Source organism: Harpia harpyja, chromosome 13 (genome assembly GCF_026419915.1).
Source record: "Harpia harpyja isolate bHarHar1 chromosome 13, bHarHar1 primary haplotype, whole genome shotgun sequence".
In the NCBI taxonomy this organism is placed as follows: domain Eukaryota; kingdom Metazoa; phylum Chordata; class Aves; order Accipitriformes; family Accipitridae; genus Harpia; species Harpia harpyja.
This window is the reverse complement of record NC_068952.1, coordinates 36,423,144-36,448,867: the sequence shown is the minus strand read 5'-3', so window position 1 is coordinate 36,448,867 and position 25,724 is coordinate 36,423,144. Positions and strand designations below refer to the sequence as shown.

Here is a 25,724-nt window from a genome sequence, read left to right as displayed (position 1 = left end):
AACCATCTTTGCTACAACCAGCAGCTAGAGAAAGCTGTGTGGGTTTCTTCAGTCTCTGGACTGTTCCCATTAATACTTTTACTGGGAGCCCATTCTGATAAACTTTCTTTTTCTGTCCTGGACTTCAGAGCTGTTGTGCTTTACTGAAAAATAGCAAATTTAAAGACATTTGTGTGTCCAGGGACACTTTCATAAAACCTGGATGCTGAGGTGAAGTCTACATCACCTGGATGGACACCTCCATCCATCCACAAATCAGAAGTTTATTTCAATGTCTGTAGTACAAAGAACCTGTGAACATCTTTAAAGTGTTTTTTTCAGTCTTAAAAACCATTCTGTGAGAAGGTCATCACAGGGCATGACTATTTTTTGTTTCATGGGAACTGCATATAAAACAGACAACGTTTGTGAAGAATAATCTGTGGTTTTCTACATGCCAACCCAGCAAACTGCATTCATGACGTTCAACCTGGTCGCTCGTCATTACCAGCAAGAAAAATTCTTCCAAGTCCAGTTATGCCTTCCCGTCAGGGTATTCTGAAGACACAGGGGGGCATGGATGCAATTAAAAGGACAGCTTGGCCTACAGAGCTATGATTTCTGGTGACCAGTGAGATGAAGTGAACCCAGTGTGATGCCCAAGTTACAGCCTAAGTTGGCAGAGCTTGCAGTAAAAAAAAAAAATCAAAAATCCATTTGTATATAAAATTAGTAATTTTTTAATCAGTAAGACACTTACAAGATTTTTCAAAGTAGAAATATGGCTTAAATCTCACCCCTCAAATCATGCTGGGCTTTTCTCTTTGCTTAAGGATGGATGCATAGGAGGTGGGATTCTTTTCTCTGGATTTGGCTGTATGCACTACATAGAACTTTAAAGTTTTAATGAAGTCATTGCAATTTAAAAATCTCTGAATAGAACTTAAGGCTGGTATTTTAAACACCTACACAGTCCAGCTTTTAACATATTACAGGTTTTGCTGGAGTCTTCGAGAATCATCAAAGGACATTAATTTTTGTTTTTTAAAGATGGAGGCATTCAGTATTATAGAATTTGTAAAATCTGTAGCACTAACACATCTTCAGATCAACCTACGCTGAAAGTTTGCATCAAAAAATGCAAATAATATGCCCCCTCCAGTTGCATACAATCAATCCACAGAATCCGATTACTGTTTATTTTGAAAACACTGCTGTGAAAGGGTAGGCTCGATAGCTGCTATCGCTGTTAGCGAGAAGGGAGGCAGGGACTGTCTTCTTAATGAGTGTTTGTACAGTAACCAGCACAGTGGGATGCCAATAGTAATAATAATAAACCTTGATCAGAGATTTCAAACATTCCTGTAACATCAGACGGACCGTTCTGACTGCTGCACAACCAGGGGCTTCAGCTGCTGTATGAAATCCTTAGATTACTCCAGGGATACTTCTGAATATTGTTTAACTAACCCAGTCAGAGCACGGGTATTTTCACTTCCCTCGTTTTTCTTGTGCCACCGTATCGCTTTCAGATCAGTGGCAATTTTGGAAGAACGGTTACTTCACACCGTATAGTCGCCCGAGACACCAAACCACAGACCGCAGGTGCTCAGCCCCACGACCTGCAGCGTGCTCAGCGCTGGGTCCAGCAACGGGCAGGAGCACCCACGTCACCCCAGGCCCACGCAAAGCATCCCCGGAGCCCGAGCGGGCTGGCAGGCCCTGCAGCCGGCCAGCACCCGGCCGGTGGGTCCCAGGTGCCAGACGCCCCTCAGCCCTGCGCTCCAGCACCTTCCCTGCTTTGCTTCGAGGGCCGCCCCAGAGCTGCAGCCCTGTGCCCTATTTCGGGGCAGCGACGGCGGGGCCCCCACCGCCGCGTCCCCGCTCACGCTCCCTCGCCTGTCGCGAAACCACGACGAGCTGGTTCGGCCCCGGCCACGCCGTCGAGGCCCCGACCCACGCGGGCCCTACCTCGGCGCCTTTTCTCCTCCCTGGGGAGGCCCCGGCCCCTTGCCGGCGGGAACCCTTCACCCCCCTCCCCGCCCACCGGGTGCTACTGAGGGGCCTGCAGGCGGCGAGGCCAGCGCTCCTGCCTCTGCCCTGCCCGGCTCCAGCACCGCGGGCGGGCGGACAGCTCCGGCCGGGGCCCCGAGGGCCGGGGCCGGGCGCAGGGACCCCCCTTCCGGCGGCGGCGCGCAGCGGCGGCCGCCCCGTAGCCGGTGCTGTGGTTTTAAATGGGCGGAGCGGCGGCGGGCGGCGGGGCGGGCGGTGGGCGGCCCGCGGCGGCCCGCGGCGCCCATATAACCCCACCTCCCGGGCGCGGACTGCCGCGGTAATTGGCTGGATGTGGTACTTGGAGATGTTGAGCTGGCTCCTTCCCCCCATGTCCCTGCACACACACAGGGGCGGGTGGTGCGGGCGGGAGCGGGAGGCAGGGCTCAGCCCCGGCAGTGGCGGCGGCGGCGGCGGTGGCGGTGGCGGTGGTGGTGGTGGCGGCGGCGGGGCTCCCCCCACTCCCTGCCTGCCCGCCGCCGTGCCCGATCCGCTCCTGCTGCTGGGCTGCTGCCTGCGGCCGCAGGACCCGGCCGAGCCGGGCCGAGGGGAGCGCGGGCGGCTGCTGGCGGCGGCCGAGATGATGGCGGAGGGCGGCGGCGGGCCGGCGCGGAGGAAGGCGCTGTCGCTGCTGGAGGCGGCCCGCTCCCGCTACGAGAGCCTGCAGATCTCCGACGACGTCTTCGGGGAGTCGGGCCAGGACAGCAGCGGGAACCCCTTCTACAGCACTTCGGCCGACTCTCGCTCCGCCGCCTCTTCCCAGGACGAGGAGGACGACGAGGAGGACGAGGGGCGCCCGGAGGGGCCGGGCCCGCGGGGCAAGGCGGCCCGGCGCCGCGCCCTCAGGGCGGCGGCCACCCCGGCGGAGCGGCGGCGGCAGCGGCAGGTCAGCGGCGGCGGCAGCGCCGTCCCGGGCGGCCCCGGCCCTATGGAGGAGGAGGAGGAGGAAGCGGAGAAGGGGGGCTGGACCCGGTCGCTGCGAGACGTCCCACCCCCTCACTTCAAGGATGGCAGCGGTACGCGGAGGGCGGGCTGCCGGGGCAGGGGGGCGGCGGGGCCGGGCGGCCCTCGGGAGCGGGGGTGTCCGGAGCCCGGTGCCGAGGCCTGGGTCGCGGCGCAGCCGTGTCCGGCGGCGCCGGGGAGGGAAGCCCCTGCGGGCCCGGCTGTCGGCCCGGGCCGGTGCCCGGCCGCTGGCCTCGGGGGCGGAGGTGGGGGGGGGGTGAACGGCAGGTGCCTCCTGGCCGGTGCCTTCCCGGGAGCGGCCCTGCTGGTGCGGGGAGAGCCGGGCCGAGGCAGGGAGCGGGAGGGCGAGGGGAGGCCATGCCTGTGCTTAGTCACAGGCATCCCCTCCCCGGCGCCTTAGCGGTGCCCCGAGCGCCAGCAGCTCCGGGGGTCCCCCCGGGGCAGGGTCTCTCCCCCCGGGGCAGGGTGTGCTGCGCAGGACCCCGTTTGGCCGCGCTCTGGTGTGGCGGGTGGCTCCTCTTCCCTGCTTGCAGGAGGGGAAAACCGCTGGTCGGGGCGATGCGGGTGACCTGCCTCTGTGCTGTGCAGAAGGGCTGTGGGAACGGGACGCGGATTCCCTCTGGCTGCAAGGCTTTCTGTGCAGCCGTCCCTAACCTCAACCCGTCTTGCACGGCTTTATGCCGGAGTGAATCCCAAAAGAGTGGTGAATTGGCATGACGTGACATACAGCAGCAGTGCACGGCACTGAGAGCTCCGTGGACTGGCTTGTGTGGCAAGTTGCACCACTGTTTTGCCTAGGGAGCCATTGTAAGGTATCTGTCTGCAGGCCTCAACAACCAAGTTGACTGTGTAGCAGCAAGGGTTTGCAAAAAAAGATTAACGCTTATGAAGAGCTGGGATGTGAAATAAAACACTCGCATCTCAGAACACGATGTGATGATTGCTGTCATCCCTAACTGAGCTGACAGTTTGCCTGTCTTAAGGTTGATTGTCTTTGCTGGGGTTTTTTTGGTAGTGTTTAATTCCTTCATTTTGCCGTTAAAAGGTAAATGCAGAAGAGTGCTGCTACACTTGGTGTAGTGTGCTGGAATTTGTGCAGTGGGACAGGCAGAAACCTATCTGAGGAAGCAGCGTGGGATGGGGGAGTAAGGTGGAGCTGGCACTGGAGCCTGGGGAAAGTTCTGTCATGCTTCTGACTGATGTGCAAGTAGAAGTTGCATCTACCTCTGGAAATAGCTAGAGCCTGTAAAATGTTTAAAGATCAAGCTGATGTTCCTCTTTAAACAACTCTGTAAGTTTTATTGACGATTCTTATTCATAAGCATTTCTAAGATCAGGTTCTGGACCATAGGCTTCATGGTGTGATGCTGTTTCAGCATCAATTATCACTTAATTTCTCTGCCTTTGCTGGCTTATTTCTTCATATCATTACTTTATAGTAATATCCATTTTAACATAGACAGAACTGGGATTAGCATTTTAATGCTGGTTTGGAAAAGAATTAAGTTGATGACCTATTAATTCAGGAATTCATATTTCCTTTGAAATAAAGCAGTCTGATTTATGGTTGTCAGAAATAGATGCGGACGTCTCTTGAGGAAGGTGTATGGGTATTGCTGTGAATATTTCTTCCTAGTAATAGATGGAGAAGAGGTTGCTGCTGCCCTTTCATTCTGTTGATCATGATGATGATGATAGATGCTGCACGCTGTTCATAGCATGGTGATTTGGTTTGGCAGAATTTCAGTTAGTGTCATGATTTGATGTGTGTGAAATGTCTACCCTCTGTGATATTTTTATTTTGACTACTCAAATTCCAAGCTATGGAAACTACTGCATTGTATATAACTAAGCTCTTACAATTCTAGTTTGTAGATCGACTGGTTTTAGACCATGCATATATCATAACTGGAGTCATGCTAAGCATACTTGTACTGGCACCATTGTCACTTTGTTGGACGCTGTTCTGACCCAAAAGTTGGGATCCATACCTGCTGAGGAAAAGGTCTCCACTGAGGTGAAGGCAGCTGTCCCTTGCAGTGGCAGCACATCTTTCAGTCACTAATGGAGTACAAGCAAGAAATGCAGGGTCAGCCACAGAGTACTAACAAAACCGTGTTCATGGTTCCAATGTGTTGGATGTAAGAATCCTTTCCTTCTAGGTTCTGAACTTAAAAGGAAGATGTTTTCATGAGACTGAGATAAATTTTATCTTTGGTTAGCTCCAAAACTTCCAAGTGCAGCCCTTTGGTCAAAATCTCAAGAGAAGAGTCCTAGTGGCAAGTACTTGACGTCATCTGATGCCAGAAGACAAATGGCCTTGTGGACTGAAGTCTCATGCTGGAAATAAATCTTTGAATCAGACTAGGATCAAACCTAGTGTCAAGGTGTTCGGTTTGGGAGACTGCCCCTTCATGAAATGGAAGGTGCAGAGGAGGAAAAGGTTTAAGTTAGTTAATGAGAATGAGCTAAAGCTGCCAAGAAAAAAAAATGAAGAGCCACTTACAAAACTCTTGTGGTCTTTTTAACTACAAGCAGAAAATAGTATCACTTCCTTTTTTTTCTTTTTCTTTTTCTTTTTTTTTGAGTAAATTACTTAATACTGCCTTTCCCTCCCCAGCCTCAATATTAAACTGATGTCTTAAAGTATTGTATCCCTCCCTAAAAATAGTCCTGAGCACAGACAGGCTAACTCATACTTCATCTCAAAAATATACTAGAGGCCCAGATGTTCTGGGGGCTGCTGGCAGTGTTAGATGGTTCAGTATGTCCTCAATCTGCAGTCAGTCACTGTGTGTGTTTGGTGACACCTGCCCATGTGACAGGTTCTGACAAACTGGGGAAGGTCTGGATTGACTTCTGTGTCAGGAGAGAAGTTACTGGATGGCATCGCTATGCAACACTCTGCTGATTGTGTCCCTGATTTTTGTTTTCTACCCCTTCTTCAGGATCTCCGGTTACTGTTGTTCCATTTAATAAAAATACTGGGTGCTTAGACTCCCTAGGGGGAAAAAACCAAACACGTTAATACCGTTAGCTGACTTCCTTTGTGGAAATCCAAAATAGCTGTTGAAGTTAACACAGAGGTTAGAACAGATGGCTTGCTGGCACTTCGTGTTATTTCCAGTGAAGCTACTCTGTGAAATCTTTCTCTTTAGTTGCTGAGAAAAATCCCAACCATATTGTGATGCCCTGATTTTTGAACTGGTAACTAGTGACACTGTGTAGTTCTGATTAAAATAGGTTGAGGAAACAAGTGCCCATCACAAATACCAAAGCAGTAATGTGAGTTCTGAGGTACTGGGATAGGAGTAGTGGATAGGAGGTCTTGGAGGCAGCTGCTGAAATGCCTTCCTTTCACAAAGAGTGCCTGGCTACAGCAGGTCTGTGGGCACGTCAACATGTGTGTTTAAAAGGATGATGGCATCCATGATCAAATGTTGGATCCAGGCACGTTTCAGCATCTCCCTTCTCATTCTCTCCAAACCTCACTGTGAAGGGGGAGCAGAACTGATTTGTTGGGCAGTGAACCTACAAATAGATAGGCTTCTAGGAAAGGAGGTCTGACCTCTGCCCAAACAGTGCTTTAATTCTGAAAGGAGAGATAGTTGGGGCTCCTCTGGCTTCCCTTCCTCTGAGGGCAGGACAGAGCTAGTCATGGAAGTGCAGAAAGAGTAAGAGAACAAATTGCTGGGAAAGGCAATTGCTGGGATAGGGAAAGCATAACTGAAATGGAGAAAGCAAGCAAGCAACTATTATTACTTAGTGACAAGCTAGTAAGTGCTGGTAAGTCAATGCAAACCCTTCATTTCTGGTCACTCCTGCCTCAGACTTAATTGGTGTGCTCTTCATTCCTTCGAGAGTGGGCTGGCTCTGGGTGGTGCTTTCCTTTGTTAGCTCAGTAATCTGGCCAGGAAATGTTCCATAATAAATGGAGGCATTATTGGTTCTGGTCTTTTTTCGTGGAGGGTCTGCAAAGGTGCAAATATCCTGGTATCGCTGCAGCTTGATGTTCCTGAATTGGGGTAGCTGGCGTTCTCTTCCTAGCATCCAATGCTTCCTATATATCCGTATAGTTCAGCGATCAAAAAATTGGACTGCAGATATAAGAGCACTTGTTATTGTTGGGGATAATGTTTTAGGGTAGCAGCAATAGCAGGGGAGTCTGAGCAAAAGTTAATGCTGAAGTCCTCAAAGTTACAGCCAAACGGTGCTACTGTTTTCTTCATTTTCTATGCCCTCCAAACCCTGTTCTGAAGCCTAGACCTGAGGACAAGATGTTAAGAATGTTCCTTGCTGAAAGAGCATAGCAGCTCCTCTTCGAGTTGCATTTAGAGAGTGTAACTAGCTTTTTATGGATTTCCAGAGTATTTCTCTGAAACACTAAATGTGCCGTAGTTACCATCTTTGAAGAACACACTCCAGTAGAACAGCATGCCGTCAGGGAGAAGTTGCATAGACCATGTCTAGCAATTAGGCTCTCCTTGTCACCTTAGAAGAGGTTTAAATGAATATTTAAAGTAGTTTTTAATTTTTTTTTTTTTTTATGAGAATGTTGTTTTCCAGAAAGACCAGGTTATGGGAAAGAGTCATTTATTCCATCATGGCTGCCACATGAGAGATGATCTTCTGCACAAGGGAGGGTATGTTATCTGAGAGATTAAATGAGCCTGCATGTTCCAGCTAAAGTCAAGGAAGCAACGCACAGCTTTAAATTCCAGGTTGTGGCCACCCAGTAAAAAAGGTTTTTCTTATGCTTAATCACAAGTGTCTGTTTGCATGTCAGCTGATAAGACTTCATTCTTGATTGGGTTTTTTTGGGCAGTGTTCTTTTATTAATGTTAAATAAGGAAAATGAATTTACTTACTCCAGGTTAGTCTCCAGCAAATCATATGGTACAATATATATTGATATAGCATGGAGTTGTTCATTTGACCTGTGTTCTAAATAGTTTTAGCAGAGCTAAACAATTCAGTTAAATAATCAAAGGAGAGGAAAGTGATACAGATAAGGAGAGAAAGGCTTTTAGCTGTTATTTGAATGGCTAGAATTGTAACTGGGCAGAGAATTGTGGAAAGTCTTTGCAGGATGAAGGGGAAGATCCAATGCAGATACTCTTCTTCGCAAGAGTGTGGGCAGGCAGATGGCAAAGCAGCATTCCAGCAGCAGGGAGCCTGGAGGAAGAGCTCTTGGGTCAGGCTGAGCCATAAAAGAGGGCCATATACATGCCACCATCTAACAGTGGTGGTGATCAGGTTCAAGTCCTGAATAGAATCTGAAGGCTTTAGTCTTATTAGATTGAGGTCAATACTTAGCTTTTCTTTCACCTGTGGAATCTTCTATGGAAGCTACTTAGTCACTTATGGCAGAAACTGCTTCAGAAAAATCTGGACCAAATTCTCTGACTGTAAGTGGATAAAGTGCCAGTGATGTGACTTGTTCTTGCTTATTTATGTCATCAGAGAATTTAGCTGCTATTGACTTGCATAACCATGGAAAATACTGGAAAAAAATTGCGTATCTATATGCAATCTGTTCTTAAGTTTTAAGCAGAAATTACTTATAATGACAGCATCACAACACTTCCAGGAAGATATGATAAATACATCACAAAGATGTACACTACTACTTTGCATAGCCTTCATAGGATGACTTAAAGGTTTTAAGTTTTGCTAAATAAGGGAATTATGCAGAGGCTTAATATCTCATATGTCTTAGGAAATCTGAATGTGCTTTTCGGGTGGTTTTACTGGGTTTAGAGCACATTTTCCTGCTTCCATCATCACTGACGTGAATCAAGTGCACAACATGACAGCCTTATTGATTCTAAAATTTAGTGCAAGTTAGCTATCTGTGTTCCCTTCCTTCTTTTGCCTGTACCTCTGCTATTAACCATGCATTTGGGGAATAACCTAGTGTTGATGAACTTCACAGAAAAAACCCTGTACTTCTCTGCTTTTATACAGAGAACCAGTTTTGGTCAGTACTTGAGACATGAAAGTCTATAAGCACTGCAGATCAAGGTCTTCTCCATAGACACCATCTAGCCTTTTACAGAGAAAAAGCATATTTACTCCTAGATCTGTTACTGCATAAAATGAGTCTTTCCCCTTGCAGCTATTGATGGGGTCATTTAAAAGAAGTACATTAGCTCCTACAGGTACTCATGTCCCTTTGTCAACATCACAGAAACAGTACAGCAAACAATTTCCTTGTCTGCATACCTTTAAGTCAACCTGGAGAGGAAATTAGCCTCTCTGCTGAGTCTAATGAAGATGCTAATAGTGGAGTTGACTTGTTAATTCTGTACAGACTGCTAGGCCACAGGAAGCTGTCCTGGATGCCATAGAGGTAAAAGAAGCTGGAAATTTCTCTTAGGTATGCTTGTTCATGTAGGTGTTTTGTTTCCCTCCCGTGCCCAAGCTTCCAAAACTTTGGAGTAGATGGATTTAGCAGTTTGGAAATACAAGGTGCTACCCAAAGGGAAGGTAATCATGGATACAGTTACGCATCTCATCTAGAGGTCAGTGGAATATAAACCCTAAAATACCTCATCCTTCTGAATACTGCCCAAAATTGGGCATGTTATTAGAAAACAGAAGAGATGGACTCAAAAGGAATGCATGGCTAAGACAAATTCATGAGAATACTAGCATTTGATGTCTCGCTTCCTTGTGGCAAGGCATCCTTTCTAGGAGCTTATCCAAACTCCCACTTCATATTCCTTAAAGAACAGGATGTTAATCAGTCAGTGGCTCTATCTGAAAATGAATGGACACGTAACTGAGTGGGTCTTTTCAAAATGAGGCCGGAGCTCCTTGATTAAGGGACTGGAGGGAAATAGGCTTGGAAATCTCCTTAGCTTATTTTGGCTCTGTATAAATTACTCCTGGACTATCTCCTGATTTTCTGTGAAGACAACTGGTATTAATGGCTCATGATAAAAAACATGCTTTTGATTCTGCTTTCTTGGACAGCGTGAGGGATTCACGTGACCTGTATTGACAAACTATATTTGCCATTAAGAAGGACAAAGAACAAAACCAAGCAACTTGTATTCAGCAAGCAATACGAAGCTGTAGCTGTGCAGTTGAAAACTCGGCATACTGAAGCGTAGTCCATGAGGAACACTGTAAGGATGCAAAAATCATGTCAGAGAGGGATACACAGGAGACACAGAAGCAAAGAATATCATGTCTGTCTGTATGGATGGGGGGAACTAGTTGTGCATTGGATGGGAAGATTACTGGACTGAGATAAAAGATACAGCAAGCTCATCAGTGAGCACAAATGGAAGTGTTATTTCTAGTGAAGAAAAAGCAGAAAAAAGACTTAAAGCAGCTGCTGTTATAACCATGATTCATTTCTGATTACATATGGCAGAGAGGTGGGTGTGTATGAAAGATTAAATTGGAGCAAAAAATGAGAATATCTTTCTATTTTTTAAGTTAATTACGAAATTCACTGTTGTGGAAAGTCTGACTATCCAGTGCGTATAGTCATCTCTGCTTTTTTTGAAAGGTAGATGCTGGCTAACTTCCTGGAGGGTAGCACTTGTAGGTGTGCAATTTGGGGTCAGTGTGTGGCTCTGGGCATGTGGCTGTTCCCATTGATGTCACTGTGCTGTCTGCTGCCGGATGCACCCTGCCGATACACGGCTTGGGAATGGTAATCTTGTCAGTCCATGCCCAGAAAAACTACTTTGGAGAGGTTATATGTATTGAAACTCATACATGTATGCACTTATGCATATGGCTTATAGTATTTGGGGTGGGGATCTAGTTTTACTTATTCTGCCCCAGTACAGGGAAAACAGTTCAACTGGACTGCGAGGGAAGGGGTGGCCAGCCTTCCCGAGAGGGCAGGGTGGTGGTTCGTAAACCTTCACTTGCTGCAGTGGCCTAGCGAAAATGAACCACCTTTGGTTTGGGGTGAGGGATTGCCAAGATGATCTTGAAAAATGTAAGATGCTTTTACATCTGTCACGCTGGATATGTTGCGTTATGGATATAAATACATATGTGGATATAAATTCTTATTTAGCCTTTCAAAGGGCTTGCTGGACGGTACTCCTGAACGGGATCACTAAATGAGACGGCCTCCTTAAACTGAAGACTTTTCCCCATTTCTTAGCCATCACAGTTATTCCTTACTTATAAACTTGTTCTTTTATGTAGTTATTGGTTGGTTTGAGATGAAGTAAAATACGACATCTGAAGGTTTATACTCGTGAGATCTGCATTAATTCCCTCTTGTCATTGGCTTCAAGATTAAAAGAAATTAATCACTAAGACTTAGAGTGCCTTTGAGTGATCTGTAGCTATTTTCATGGTGCTAACATTGCTGCAAATAGTCTTTTCTTTTAAGGGCAAGGAAAGGAGGTGGCTTTAAGCATATTGCAAATCTCCCCCATTGGGAAAAAAGCGATGGGTTTCGGAGTGAACGACATCCTGCTCTTTCCACTTGACGGGGGTTGTGCTTGATAAATAAGGAATGACCCTCTCAAAAAAGGCCTTTCATCATCTGCTTCTGTACTACTGGGTAATGACTCACGCTTAAACTGACATCAGAGATGTCCCTCCCTAGGGACGGGCTGAGGCCGGGTCAGGACGTGGGCCTGCGGGTGGGCCCGGCTCGGCCGGGCCCATGGCTGGGCAGGGGAGGGCTGTGGCGGGCTGGAGGCCAGCCCTGCTGGGGCAGGGGCTGCCATGGGGCCCTGGGCCGGGGTGGCTGGGCAGGGACAGTCAGGCATGGTGGTGCCCCTGGGCCACTGGCAGCAGCTCCTTGAAACCACCTCTTTGGCAAAAGCCATGACTTTCTGTAGTGCCTTTTCTACATAAAAGGTGTTGAGAAGGAATTTGGCCGGGCTTGGTTGGGCCGCTCTTCCAGCCCGCTTCCCAGTGGCTCTGGGGTCTCCTTACCCTGTCACAGAGCAACTGGGAGATAGTGCTGTTTTCTCATTACCTTTCTACTTCATAAGTGCCCTGCAAGTTCCTTTTGCTTCAGATTACCTTGGGTGGTTTGTTTCTCATGTATGAAACAAGGTACCAGCTTGTGGTGGTGGTTTTGGCACCTGGAGCGGTTGTGCATAGTTAGGAGCTATCTGAGCCTGGCGGAGGCCCGCCATGGTCGCTGCGTTCCCCGTCAGACTTACCTCCTTGTTTTCTATACTGAATAGGAGGCAGATTCTTGAGGCAGGAACCATCTCTGCATTACTAGCTCTGAGTTTCACACTGTGCTTTGTGTTATACTATGTCTGTTGCAACGAGCCTTGCAGAGATTAAAATATATAGGGGGGAGAAGCAGGCAGGTGCAGAAGCATCTGACTGAATAAATACCATCTAGTCCCTGTCAGGTATTCTCACTAAAATTGTCATTACTGCAAATGTCTGTTTCTGTCTCCATTTGAATTTGATAAGGTCTGGCCCAGTATCTCCAAAAATGTATTGCATAAAGATCTGGCAAAAGCTTAAATGTTCTGATGGAAGAATTTTCTTTTTTTAAATTTAATGAGAATTGGAAACTGCCTTCCTGAATAGAGGTGGAGTTACTTACTGAATTTGTTTATTAAACTTTTAGATAACATGAAGTTGGGAGTGACTCCAAGTGCACTGGAGGGTAGGCTGAGAATTTGCAAGGTTCTTGACAGCCTGAAATAGCCCGGGGAGGGGGAAATGGCATGGTGCAAGAGAGAAATGCTTAGTGTGAAGGCAGTAGTGATTAACAGCAGAAGTGGAAAATGGAGGGGATGAACTGTTTAGGTGGAAAAGGAACTGGAGGTTGAAGCTGAACACCAGACAAATGTGACTCAGTGTCATGTTGTGAAAAGGCAAACATCCTCCCCAGCTATTTAAACAGAGTGTGCAAGACTTGCAATGAGACTGGCTTGCCATTTAGGAGGGATATTCTGGGTCCCCAACCCAGGTGAGAAGCAAATAGTCAAATGTGAAGAGAAAGGACTGAGGAGCAGAAAATCTGCTAACTGGACCACCTTTCAGTATTCTGTTTTTAAGCTAAGTGGCCATATGGGTAAGTAAGGGCTTTTATAGGAAAGGGAATTATCTGCCTTACCTGCTCTGAACACTGAATATAAGGAATAACAGGTATAAATTGAATTGATGGATAATTAAATCAGACATGATAGAAACTCTCAGACAGACAGCGCAGTGCTGCAGAAGACATGAGGTGTGTCACTGGAAACCGAAGAGCAAGTGGTGCTCACCTGTTGCAATAGACTGACACCTAGTATGTGTGCTGAACAGGGCTGGAGGCCTGGACTAAAGGACTTCCTGAGGTCCCTTCCAGCACTCTTCTCTGCTTTAGATTGGTTAAGATAGATGCAAACACTAGGGAAGCTGCTTAGTGGCAGGTTGTGTGTTGGAGTGCTATGCAAAAGACTTGCTACTTGCATCTCGTGCATCAGCTTTGGAAGCAGGGAGATGGCTGTATAGCTTGTAGGAAGGAGCTGTGTGCTTGCAGATGGCCTCCTGATCTGTTAAGGTGAAACTCCCTCCTTCCCTTTGCCCCGGTAAAGTGGCCCAGGCACACTTAACAGTTACTTAGGGTATTGTTCTCAGCCTCACTTCTATGTTAATGAGTTGTGTATCCATGAATCTTGTATCTCTGCTCAAATGACTGATTCTGAGCCTCCTTCTGTGTGTTAAAAACATTAATCTTATACCAGGGATGTCTGATACAACACTACCCAAATACTTGTGAGATTAGCAATGCTACACTTTGGAGGCACTTAGTTACTGCATCATCCAGTGGTGCCTAGGTTTTTACTGGCCTTTGTCCATGACTCTTTGAGGTATGAAGAGTCTCCTTGCAGCTGAACCCCAACACAAACCTCTGTAGACCATGAGGATGGATATGTGGAGGAAGACAAGCACAGGTCTGGAACAGGCCCAGCTAAGTCCAGATGCCTGCAATGAGTGATGACCATGTAACAGATGTCTTGGCAAGAAAGGACAACAGAATGCCTACTCCATGTTTCTCCAGTTCATGGACTCCGTGTCAGAAGGTTGTTTCTTCACTTCTTTGTGAGCATTGCAGAATTGTTTAATCTTGCAAAGAGTACTGTTGGCGCTTAGGTCTTCTCTTTTCCTGATATTTACCTCAAGTATATTTAAAAGATTTGCTGCTCCCCCCCCGCCCCAGCTAAAAATGAGAAAGTAACAGGTTTCTTCACAATCTTCCCTTGCAAGAATACACCTCTACTTCTTCTAGGAGTAGTTCTCTGTCTTTCCCAGCTTAGGATCAACTCTTTGTTGGCAAATTGCACAGGTTTCCAAGTAAGATCTATGATTCCTTGTTCAAAGGTACTAATATGTCACTATCTCCACTAAAGATAACTAAAAACCTGCCTAGTGCTACCTAGAAAACCACTGGTTTAGAAGTCAGTTGTGCATCACTTTTCTACAGAATAAGAGATTGTCTCTGATTTGAGCAGATAATTAGAGAGAAAACTTTCATTATTGGTCTGTAAGATTTATTTTGGCCGACAAATCCAGCTACTATCTAGTAGGATGATCAGCCCAGCTTTGCTTGTTAGTGTCTTGATCATATACTCGGTTCTATTTCCGTGTTCTAGTAAAAAATGAAACAATCTCTTTCCCAAAGTCACCTACCTTCATCCAGACAACTCCTCTCTCAGTCAAGGATGTGGGTAGAGAGGAGACATTAATACTCTTACTCATCCCTGTTGCTGCCAATTAACAAGTACCTAGCTAGAAACAGAACAGATAAATTCAGCTATCCTGTAAGTAATATCTTAGAAGCTTGCCCACTAAAAATGATTCTGAGGTGACCTGTCTATGATACAAATGGTCTGCATTTGTCTTGATGTCCTTGATTAGTCCTTCCTCCAAAATCTATTCAGTCTTTGAGGAGCATTGAGATCAGAGTAACAAGTTTAAAGTCACCAAGTCTTTTATTTCTCTTTGAAAGTCTTTCTTCTCTCAGCTTAATGTGTTACCTTGAACTTGGATTCACTTAGGTTCTTGTTATGGGGCTCCTAGTGTTTGAGGATTAGAAACAAAAATATATACTAAACTGCAAGATTTGAAATTTTTGTGTCTGTTTCTGCCACAGGTATTGCAGCTTCTGGTGTCCTGTCCTCAGACTTAAGAAACTTACACTCTTATGAACCTCATTAGTTGCCTTGAAAATGAAGGCAAAAGCCTTGCCCTGACAGCTGAAGCACGCCTAGGTTATGTATCTCTGTGTCCTGAAAATTGCACTGGCCTCCCTTCCTCCTCCTTCCCCTTCATCCCCATTTTATTTGGTTAAAGAGCATTTTGGATCTTTCTGTACAAGGCACAGCTGTTTCTGGTTAAGAGGGGTGGGAGTATAGCCAGAAGTACCTAATCCTGCAGTCCCACTAGACTGGGGTAAATACAAACCATGTTGAGCTCTGTTAAGTGCAAATTACAGTGCAAGCACCTATTTGCTTTCTGGGACAGATGGTGGGTGTAAAATATTCAGCTATGGATATTTTTGAATTGGTACTGTCAAAGTGGGTACTGAATATGAAATTGTTCTAGGAATATGAAATGGACTTGACACTGTTAATGCTGTTGTTGAGATTGTACCAGTTTTTTACTCTTTTTTCTTTTCTTTTTGGCTGTTGGCTATCACTCCCTGAATCAATGCAAAGAAACTAAGTGAGCATTAGTTTCTTTCTAAAAGCAGCCATTTGTATTGTATGCTGAAGCAGAAACATTTGATACCATTTTATGGGCAGATATTGCAGTAGAGTGAGTGAAATGTTAAAATACAAACCGTGCCTTTTCTTCAGGTCTTTTTCTGAAAGGTTGACTCAAGAGGGGTCTGAGTATTGACCTGGAGCAGCTTGACATCGAGCAGTGCACTACCAATTGTTCTAATGTCAGCTTTCTTCCTAAGATAAAAGGGAGATGGGATTCTTTCTTTTTAAGCTGAAATGGGCACCTAAAGGGAGAATGCTTCAGCACAATACTTTAATCAGAAAAGGACCAAGAAACAAATATAACAAAAGCTGTTCAAAACTTTACTTTGAAGCTTTCCGTTTCTGCTGAATCCTTTTAATCTGTACTATAACCTTTCCTAACCTGCTCTTCTCTGCTACAGCATTTAGTTTCTCTAATTGTATTTCACTTCCTAGAATCCTAGAATCCTTTGCTGTCATAAAAATGAACATTTCTCTTACATCTTAATATAGAACCTGCCGATACTTCGCATTTTAACATGATGTTCTTGGTCATTATGGAACTTCCTTTTTTTTATTCTTCTGGGCTCTGCTGGACACCGTGTCTCCACTGTTCCTGTTAAAATTGAGGTAGTCTGGGGCAGGGGGTTCGTTGTTCAAATTCTGCTGCTTAGTAAGCCAGGCTTTTTGCAATTTTGCTCTGCCCCATGTGCCCAGGTCTGTCCTGTGGGAGGAGAAGGTAAAGGTCTTCCAAGTATTGAGTTCTCACCTACCATATGCAAAAATAGCTGATGGGGGTGACAGCCTTTTGAATTGCCCTTGCTGAAAGATAGCTTGCTTGAGTTCAATCCTTATTAGACAGCACATCTGTAGTGAGAAGAGCCTGTAGGCTTTAACAGAATCTCCGGCGATTAAAAAGCTAGTTGATGTCGAGAGGCAAGGCTATGTGAAACCAGCCTCTGCCTGTTCTTGCATTCATAGTGTCACATAAAGATGACAGCTGCTGCTTCTAACATACCAAAGTGATGGCCAGATGCCCCTGACCACGTTGCTCACCCACACCCGCTACAGCTGATGTTCCAGATCTGCTTGTGTGGGAGATGCAATATGTGAACAACTGTCACACCCACCACAACATCAAACTTAGGATTAAAAAGCTGGAAGGAATGCAGTGTGCAGCTCAAAATTTGAGTTTCAGATCTAACAGGAGTGGTGCTTATCTATGGGTATGGTTATCCCATGATTAATCAACCTTCTGTTTGGATGAAGGTTGGCCTTTGGGGGTGTCAGCTGCCCCTGTATAGAGTTTTGTGTGAGCATTTTATTGGGCCTGAGGTGTGAATGCATCTGTGTTCCTGCTGCCTAGCAGAAGGGACTAATGGAAGTTTAGAGGCTAATGCACTGAGTAATGGGCCCAATTCTTTGTGGCAAGCATTTAAGGAATACTCTCCCTTCTCCTCTCTTACTTCTATTGGTGGGGATGGGGATGGGGTCCCCTATGTCTGGTTCTTCCCTCACCTGCACAGTGTACTCTGGAGCCCCTTATCCCCCAGACATTGGTTCTAGAGGCAGGAGGATGTGCCCAAAACCAAGTGATAATTTCTACCAAGAAAACAAAATTTTATGTTTGCTTAAGCAGTTTTGGTGTAGCTGTTGCTTTTCTTTTCCTCTTTGAGCCTAGCTGAACTCACTGTTCTGCATACTGATGGAGCTTGAATGCTTCCTAAAGAAAGGAAACGCACCCATATATTTTAAGCTTTGCTTTCTGTGACCACTGCTGTAGACAGCCATTGTAAGTCACCTTGTCTGTAATTTAGAAGGGGGAGGAGACAGTAAGCAAGCTTTTAAACTCAAGAAAAAAGTTAGTTTTTTTCTAAGAAGAGTCTTTAAGCGCCTCTTTTGCTGTGTCTTTGAGGAATCTGTACTTCTCAGTACTCATTGTTTTGTAGTTATTCCTGTTTTTTTACAGACTGCATCACTTGACATTATAATACTTATACCACTAAGTCATTTGTTTGGAGCAATCCTGGGGTATAAGAAAGGTGTAATCTCACTTCAAAAACATGTGCTTCCATGTAGTGTTGCCCTGGTGGCTAAGAATAATTTGATCACTGTAGCTTAAGGTTAAGTATCTGCCTCAAATGCTCTCTACTGGACTGGAGCCGAAGAGACCCTAGAAGAGATTACTGTTGTCAGTTAACTCCCAAACTGTAGCATCAAAAATTTCTTCAGAGATCCCTTTTGAGGTTTATTGAAAGCACAACCTGTTTGCTTCCACTATATGACGAACTTAAATGCCTGACATTGCTACATCCCTAAAATTCAATGGCAAGTTGTGTGACTGGATTGCTCCCTAAACACAGTGTTTAATTAGGTCTTAATAAACATTTTATGTAGTTAGAACAGCAGTAAGTTTGGCATCAGATCTGAGTATAAGTGGTAGAAACTAACATTAAGACCCATGATCAAAAGGAAAAACCCATGTTCCCTGAAGAACACCCAGTTTCAATTCACTTGCCAAGGTTTGAGAAGAGCAACCAGAATCTATTGAGTGGTAGTCGTAAGGCCCTGAAAGGAGGACTGCGGGGCTGCAGGAGACACTACAGTGCATTTTTATAGTAAAAAGACATTTTCCTCCTTTCCTACCACTATGCATATTGCAGCCTCAGCCTTGCTTATAGGATTAATAATTTGCATGGCTGACTGCACAGTGAATGTGTGCTCTGGAAACTTCTTTCCACTAGAAAAGAACACAAGGCTGTTAAACATCCTTTTGATTTGTGAGTGATGGAAATTAAAACTCAAAGGTGAGTGTCGAGGGATGCTAATATAGTACATTATCCTTTGAATCCAGAGAAGCATATAAGCACATGCTTAAATAAATGCGTATGTGATACTACTTTAATGATACAGTAAATTGTTACATGTATAAGGCAGAGTGACATGAAAACTGTTACGCCAATGCAAAAGTACTTCTGACTGATACCACCACTCCCCTGTTCTTACAAGAACAGTTTTCTAGGGAAATGACTCCTTTTCAAAGCAAACTGGTTATACTGGTACAAATCCTACAGGTAGATCAGCTGAAGGATTTGAGCATGCACTCAGCTCTCTGCTAGAGTGAAGGTGAACTGTGTCTGCTAGGCTGCTTCAGTCCTGAATGCAATTACTGAAGAACTCTAGGGCAGTGTTCTCCAAACATTTTTGATCAGGCACCCCATCAGTAGAAGTTTTTTGAGCAGGTACCCCCAATCTATGTATATTTATTTATTTATAGATTATATACATGCAGTACTGTACTAATATACTGTGTACATTATAAAACATACACAAAAATAGAAATTAAAAAAAGACAAGATAAAATAAAAAATTTAAATAGTGTTTATTTCATCTTTGTATCTGTTTACAGTACAAAAAAATATTTTCTTCTGGCACCCCAATGGATTGTCTTGTGCACTCCCTGGCACCCCATGTTGGAAACCACTGTGCTAGGACCTATGAAAGGATCTTGATATATGGGCAAGCAGGCAGCGCCTGGCAAGCAGGACTGTGGTCATTTGTGTCCAGCTCTGCCAGACTGCTGTAGTCCAGGCCCAGAAAGAGAATTTCTGTAAAGTGGCTTGGCTCTATCTGCCAGGAGTACTACCAGACCCAGATCAAATATTTAGCTGTGATGAAAAACAGTATGTTCACCTGCTTTCCCTGTGTTCTCTCTCCTCCTCAAATAAATAACATTCTAGCTTGCCTAGCAGGCTTGAGGTTTTGATCACACAAGGTTATAAACACTCCAGGCCCAGCCTTGCTAATAATTTGAAGGCTTTTTTTTTTTTTCCCCTCCACTAAAACCTCAATGGGGGTTATAGCAATTAGGACCTAGTAGAATCTGGCCCTAAGGGAGGAATGTAATAAATTCTTGATGTGGAAGGGAAAATGCTACCTATTCAGGGCCATTCACAGTTAGTGAGGAGGAAAGGAGCCACATCAGAGATGATGGAAGAAGCTGATGGGGTTGAATGAGACGCAGCAGGTCTCTTACTTTTCTTAATTTTATTTTATGAGGTGGTCAACATAAATAAAGAATGAATGGAGAGAAATGTTGCTTAAATGAGAGGCCTTTGTGAAGATAGCAACAAGCAGCTGAGGAAGTGGAAGGGCAATGCAAAGGAGCAAATCTGTCTATAATATAAAACCAGCTTTAGCAGTTAGGTCTTGGAAGGCTTAGGAAGCAGGAGGCTCCCTGTGGAGATCTATATTCTTCTTCTCTATTTGCCTTGCTATTCCTGCCCACAGAGCTGAGAGAGTGGGGAAGAGACTTAGCAATCAAAACTTGAGGTTCTTGGATACTTCTTTTCCTGGGGGATTCCATATTCAAAGAGCACTTAAAAAGCAAATCAGAAAATGAAAGAAGGTTTGGAAGCAGATGAGCGTTCTTGACACCAGAGCTGCAATGCTGTTATCCTGACTGGAGCAACAGCATAGGCTCATCCGTCCCAGAGAGCAAGCTGACACTGGGGTTTCTGATAAAGGAACAGTGACTGAGGCAGTGTCTCAGGGCATGAAGGGAGGTCTCAGCTTTCTAGAAAACACAGTGGTAAAGAGGCAAAGATGCTTGGATGTCAGTAGCAATAAAAGGAAGAAGAGTTTTGCCATGTGAGAACACAGAGCTTGCTTAAATAACCCTGAATAGTTTGTTATTTAAGTGGAGGCTATGAGGCATCTAGAGAATTGAATCTTCCTTGTAGAAAATGTAAAAATAAACACTGATGTGCTCCACAGATGTTGGGCACTTTCTTGCCAGCAGGGACTGGCCAAGGCAAGAAAGGGACTTGCAACAGCAGCTCTATGTGAATCATTTCACATCTGCTATGAAATTAAATTGATCTTGGTGGGCTGGCTGGCTGGGCTATACAGAAGAGTACATTTCTGCCTTTGCTCACTTGCAGAAATATGTACGTCACTCTTGGTGTTTTGTTTTTAAGCCTGCAGAATTTGAATCCACACTTTAAGATTTTGAACGCTGCTTATATTATGTTGAGAATGGTTGAGGAGGATGTAGGTACAGCATGCTTGTACCTGTGGATCGTAGGAAAACAGGCAGGGAATACAACTTTCAACACTTTCATGTAACATTACACTGTCTTCAAAATGAAAGAGAAAAGTCTCCAGTGGCAGACCTCCTTCACCAGTAGTTATGGCATTTGATCTGTGTGTACCTGCTAATTAGGTGTTCCTTGCCAGAAAGGGTTTAGTGGAAAAATGATGTATGAAAGTATGACTGTAGATGTCAGGACTGTGTTAATTCACATGGGCCAGTGCTTGGGAGCAAGGGAGAGAAGTGGGACAGGAACCAGAGGGGGTTGGGACATCTTAATTTTTCTTTTTGAGCAGCCACAGGTGCAGATCTTTATTCTGTGACTTACAACTGAATAACATACAGTTGGACACACTCCTAACCAATGCTGACCTAGCTGACAACCTTTTTTATCTGACAGCTAATCCTTGTCTCAAAACATGTATCCTTAGAAACAGCAGTTGTAGACTTGAGGAATTCATACTAACATAAGCCTCATCTCATCACTTAAGTGAAATGCCAAGAGAATGGGAAACTTTGAGGTATGGCAGTGCCTCAAAAACGCAGGAGGAAGGGTGGGGAAGGTCGGGGTCAGGTAACAGCAAGCAGCTGGGGAAGGCTGGGAATGTGCAGAATGGAGCAAAGGAAAACAGGGCATAAGTCCCAGTGCCAGCCTGAGACATGGATAAGCCAGAAGCACAGATGATACGATTAGCCTAAGATAGCAGAGCATATCAGTCACAGAGTAAAACATTCAGGGAGGCTGACTCCCAGTTCCTGAACTCAGGAAATACTTGTTCTGGCTTGGTGGGCAGGCAGTTTGGAAGGGAAGCACTACTTCTGTCTTTGAGCAGCAGTCAAAATTCACAGCCTTTATTTAAACGGGAACTTTTCCAGTTACTTGTGACCGAGTAAATATACTCCTTCATCATATCATGAAATCATAAGCCAGCCTGATACGAAAACAGCAGCTTGCATCTTTCCCCTTTAAGAAAATCAATCTGTAAGTAGATAAGAACATGCAGGACAGGACATGGGGCCAGGGTTTACAGAGCAAAAAACATACTCAGAAACTTCCTTATTACTATGTTAGTAAAACATTATCTTAAGCATGCCATTGACTCTGCCTATGGCCTCTAATCAGTCACAGGCTTTTGTTCCAGACAGATTTTTCCAAATCATGGAGGATTTAGCTCTGGTATAGTAATCCAAAGACCTGTTCTGAACCCTACTGTGAAGACTACGCGCTTCTTCTATGAGAGGGAGAATATAGTTAGGAAATGTGAAGCTCCAGTCACTGAGGTCTTGAGCTATAAATGTCCTAATCCGTGGTTACAGAATGGGAAGCTATTATTTCTGTTGTGATAATGCCCAGAAGCCTCTGTAGGAATCCTTAATGTGAAGTGCTTGGCACTTGGCAAACAGAAGGACACGCTTTGCAGTGGTTGTTCCCATGTTATTAATTTAAATTTACCTTGCAGATGCATCCTGTATAATTATACCTGCAGATTCAAGGAGCTGATGTTTGGGCCTGTTTTTTATATAGCAGAAAGATTTATTGGCTTTGTCTTCTGCTGCACTACTTAATATGACCCAGATTTCATCACCAACAACCATTTTTTTATTTTTTTTTTTTTATGGGAGCACAGCATGAAGTTCTTTGAAGATCTCTGCTGTATGAAATCTCTGTTGCGGCTAGGTCCAAAATGAGAAATACAAGCTACTTCCTCATTTTGTAAGCTGAGGTATGTTCTTACAGTGATTAAGTCCTACGAGGTCGTTCAGCTTTTATTGGTTCATATGTTGGCAGCCCCCAAGAAGCGTGGAGAAGATGACCTCCAAGTGTAGCTGTGACCTGGTGTGATGGATGGCTACCAGTAAGCAGTGCCTGTCTGATGACCTTAAATCTTTTCCCTGCTTGATCTCAGAATGCAGCATACTAAGTCTGTGTTTGAGGAGATGGACTTTGGCTCCAAAGTAACAAGCATCTCTCCTGAAAGGCTATGGGTGAAGACCCATGATGCTCTTCTTTGCAAACCTAGTTCCATGACCTAGTTCCTAGTCTGCTTGCGCCCTGGGAGCTGTGCAGCACGGCGCGGGCCATGGGGGGAACTGGGTGCTGAGCAGTTACGCTGGCTGCACACAGTAGCTGGGCAGAGGTTGCAGGAGCCGTGCTGTGTTGCTGAGGGGCTGCTATTGCTGAGGATGAGCGGTGCTGTGTTGCTGAGCATCCCACTCCGACTTCATGCGCTGTTTAGCTCCAAGTTGTGCTTCTGGCTTGTTCTGTGCAGATACAAATCCCTGAAAGCCTTCCCTGGGGGTACAGTGGTTTGTAAACACGTCTGCATCACCCTGGAGGTAACACAGGCAGTACAAGTAATAAATCCACCTTTTTGCACAGATGACTGCTTTTTTGTTTTTCTTCACACTTTGCTGCTGAAGAAATGCTCTGGTTTCTTAAAACTGAGAAGTTGTGCATTTATGAGTTATTAGGAAGCCGAAGCAGTTGGAGTGCTGTGGAGTGTGTCATGTATCCTGCGTGTGGTAAGAGGATTAGGGATGTTGATGTGCATGGTATATAGAAGTCATTTATTGAACTTTCCAGCCGCTTGGCTATTTTGAGTTCAGATGTTCAGACAGCCTGTGGCACTGGTCACTTCTAAGTGCAGGCAGAACAAGGATGGAAAAAGGCAGTCTAACAACAGGGGCAGGAGTAAAAGAGGAGAAAGTGCATCCTATGCATGTGTAAAGGAGCCATGGCCCTAGCAAGGATTGCAAATACATGACCTCCACTTGCATCTTAGGTGTCCTAAGAAAATATTTAGGCTTTCATCTGCCCCTAAGCCTAATGCACCAGTGAGGAACGCGTGGCTTGTAACTGCTTGTCCCAAGGTTTTTGAGGGTGTTGGGGAGGACCATGGAGAATATAAAGTGGGGAAATTACAAGTTTAAAAGCAGCTGTGTAAATGCAGATGCATTATGATCTTCTTCGGTAGAGGTGGTGCAGCCTTCAAATGAGGGTGCCTGTGACTGAAGTGTTGATTTATTTTATTATTATCTCTAAAGTGACAAGAGCTCCTTTGCATCCTAGTCTGGGGTGATCACAGCAGAGAAACCTTGTCTTACTGGGCAGGTCATGAAGCTCACCTAGAAATGCATGTGCACACTTTTCCTACAGCAAGCAGTAAAATCCAAGGGAGGCTGTTACAACCCAAAGGAAGCAGGTTTGGAAAAAAAGCCTGAGTATAATCCCCATGGAGCTCCTGGCACCAGCTTCCTTGGGCAGATTCTGGGTTTTGAGCTCTTCTAGCCAGGCTGCAGCAAGAGCACCCTGCTCATTACCCTCTCCCAAGTGGGTGCAGCAGTAGGTGCTTAGTTCTGTTTATGGGATGTAGCATTGAACGCTTTGGGGACTATGTGCTTAACCCTAACAACTATTCTCTGTCTTGTCCAGAAAAGGCTGTAGCTGCTGGGAAGCAATTGCAAAGACCGCTATTGTAGCTACCTTAGCTCTTGTAGGATGGAGATGAATCATTAGGAGATTCTGTACTGAAATGAATGTTCTTGCATGAACTGTTCTTACTGAACTGTCTGAATTTCCAGTTGATACATTCTTTCTTTTTTAAAAAAAAAAACCAATTTTTGAACAAAGCAGAAAACCATTTCCTTATGAGACTTGCTCAAATATAAGAGGTTCATTTTTCAGCGGCATATGTGTTGCATGCAAATGTGGGAGTTGACGTGAAGGCTTTCAGCATCTCATTAGTTGGGTCACTTGCTTATTGACTTTTATTTACAAAAGATAAATTAAATGTCCTCATGATTTGCCTGGAAAACATACTAGGCTATTTTCACTTCTTCAAACGCAAAATCCCTCCATTTGGAGGCAGGGTCCTGACATCAAATATTGCTAATACTTATATAGGTGGATTTTTATTTTTAAATTGCTGGAAAGGAGCAAGTTGCATGTGGGTAATGGTATTTGTGAACAGTGCGCACTAGAACAGACCAGGAGCCCGGGGGAGAAAGATGCAAAGGTGGATTGCACCTGTAAGAGTTGCCAGTGCAGGGGGATCCCCCCATGGGACCACCCCAAAGCAGCCTTCTGGGATTTAGTTATGAGGGTCACCCAGCTGGTGATGGAAGTTGTGCTGACATAAAACTATCCATGCTGCTTTGTAGAGTTATTTCATAAATGTGCACAGCTGTGTGTACAGCCAGATGTGTAACTCCTCTGTGGTCTACCGAAAGCTGTATTACAGATGATGTGTGAAGTCAGCACGTTGATGGTTGTCTTTAACCTGCTAGATATGCTCAGTGTCAGCTGGACTGCCAGGAGCAGCCAATCTGCTCTGGTGGTCGAGTGCAGTAAAATGTTAACAGAAAACTGCAGTGGCAAAAGAAAGTCTAATGGACTTTTGCTATGGAAGCTGCTGCAGCAGGAATTCCCCTGACGAGGGACAAGTGTGTTCAGTCCCACAGCCAAAATGAATAATGTGCAAAGGATTATGTAAGCTGACGCGATATGGTACTGTTTCAGCGCTGACTGCTGCTTTAAGGTGTTTGGCTTTTTTGAATTATTTTAACCGTAAGGATCTTGTACCAGTGTTTGGGAGGTTCTGTTGGATGTTGATAATGGTGATTGGTAGGTTGTAAGATCTCGCCACAGAAATTAAGTAAGTATATAATTAAAGGTGTCAACATTACCTGCAGTGGGCTTTTTATTCTTTCTACTTCACTTGTCACAGCTTGAAGGCTTTGTAGCTTTTAAACATGATGGTAAACACGAAGAATACTCTCTTAATTAAATGTTTTTTGACCGTGGCTTAAATCTACAAGAAGCCACACTTCCATGGAAGACTGCCGCAACATCTCTCATGTGTTCTCATTCTCAGACCAATGCTGTTGGTGGCACAGCATACATTTGGTCAATGGGAAAGGTGTAAGACCTGCCTGCTTGGTCCCCTGAA

General features: G+C 45.0%; 1 protein-coding gene across 1 annotated transcript in view; it reads left to right on the top strand.

The window, feature by feature from the left end:
• The first annotated feature begins 2,438 nt into the window (after positions 1 to 2,438).
• Positions 2,439 to 25,724, top strand: part of PGBD5 (piggyBac transposable element derived 5) — a 73,633-nt gene continuing 50,347 nt past the window's right edge. The window contains exon 1 of the mRNA XM_052806113.1: positions 2,439 to 3,047. Within this exon, the coding sequence (XP_052662073.1) occupies positions 2,612 to 3,047 (436 nt within the window). The 5' untranslated portion in view covers positions 2,439 to 2,611. The remainder of the gene's footprint in view (positions 3,048 to 25,724) is intronic.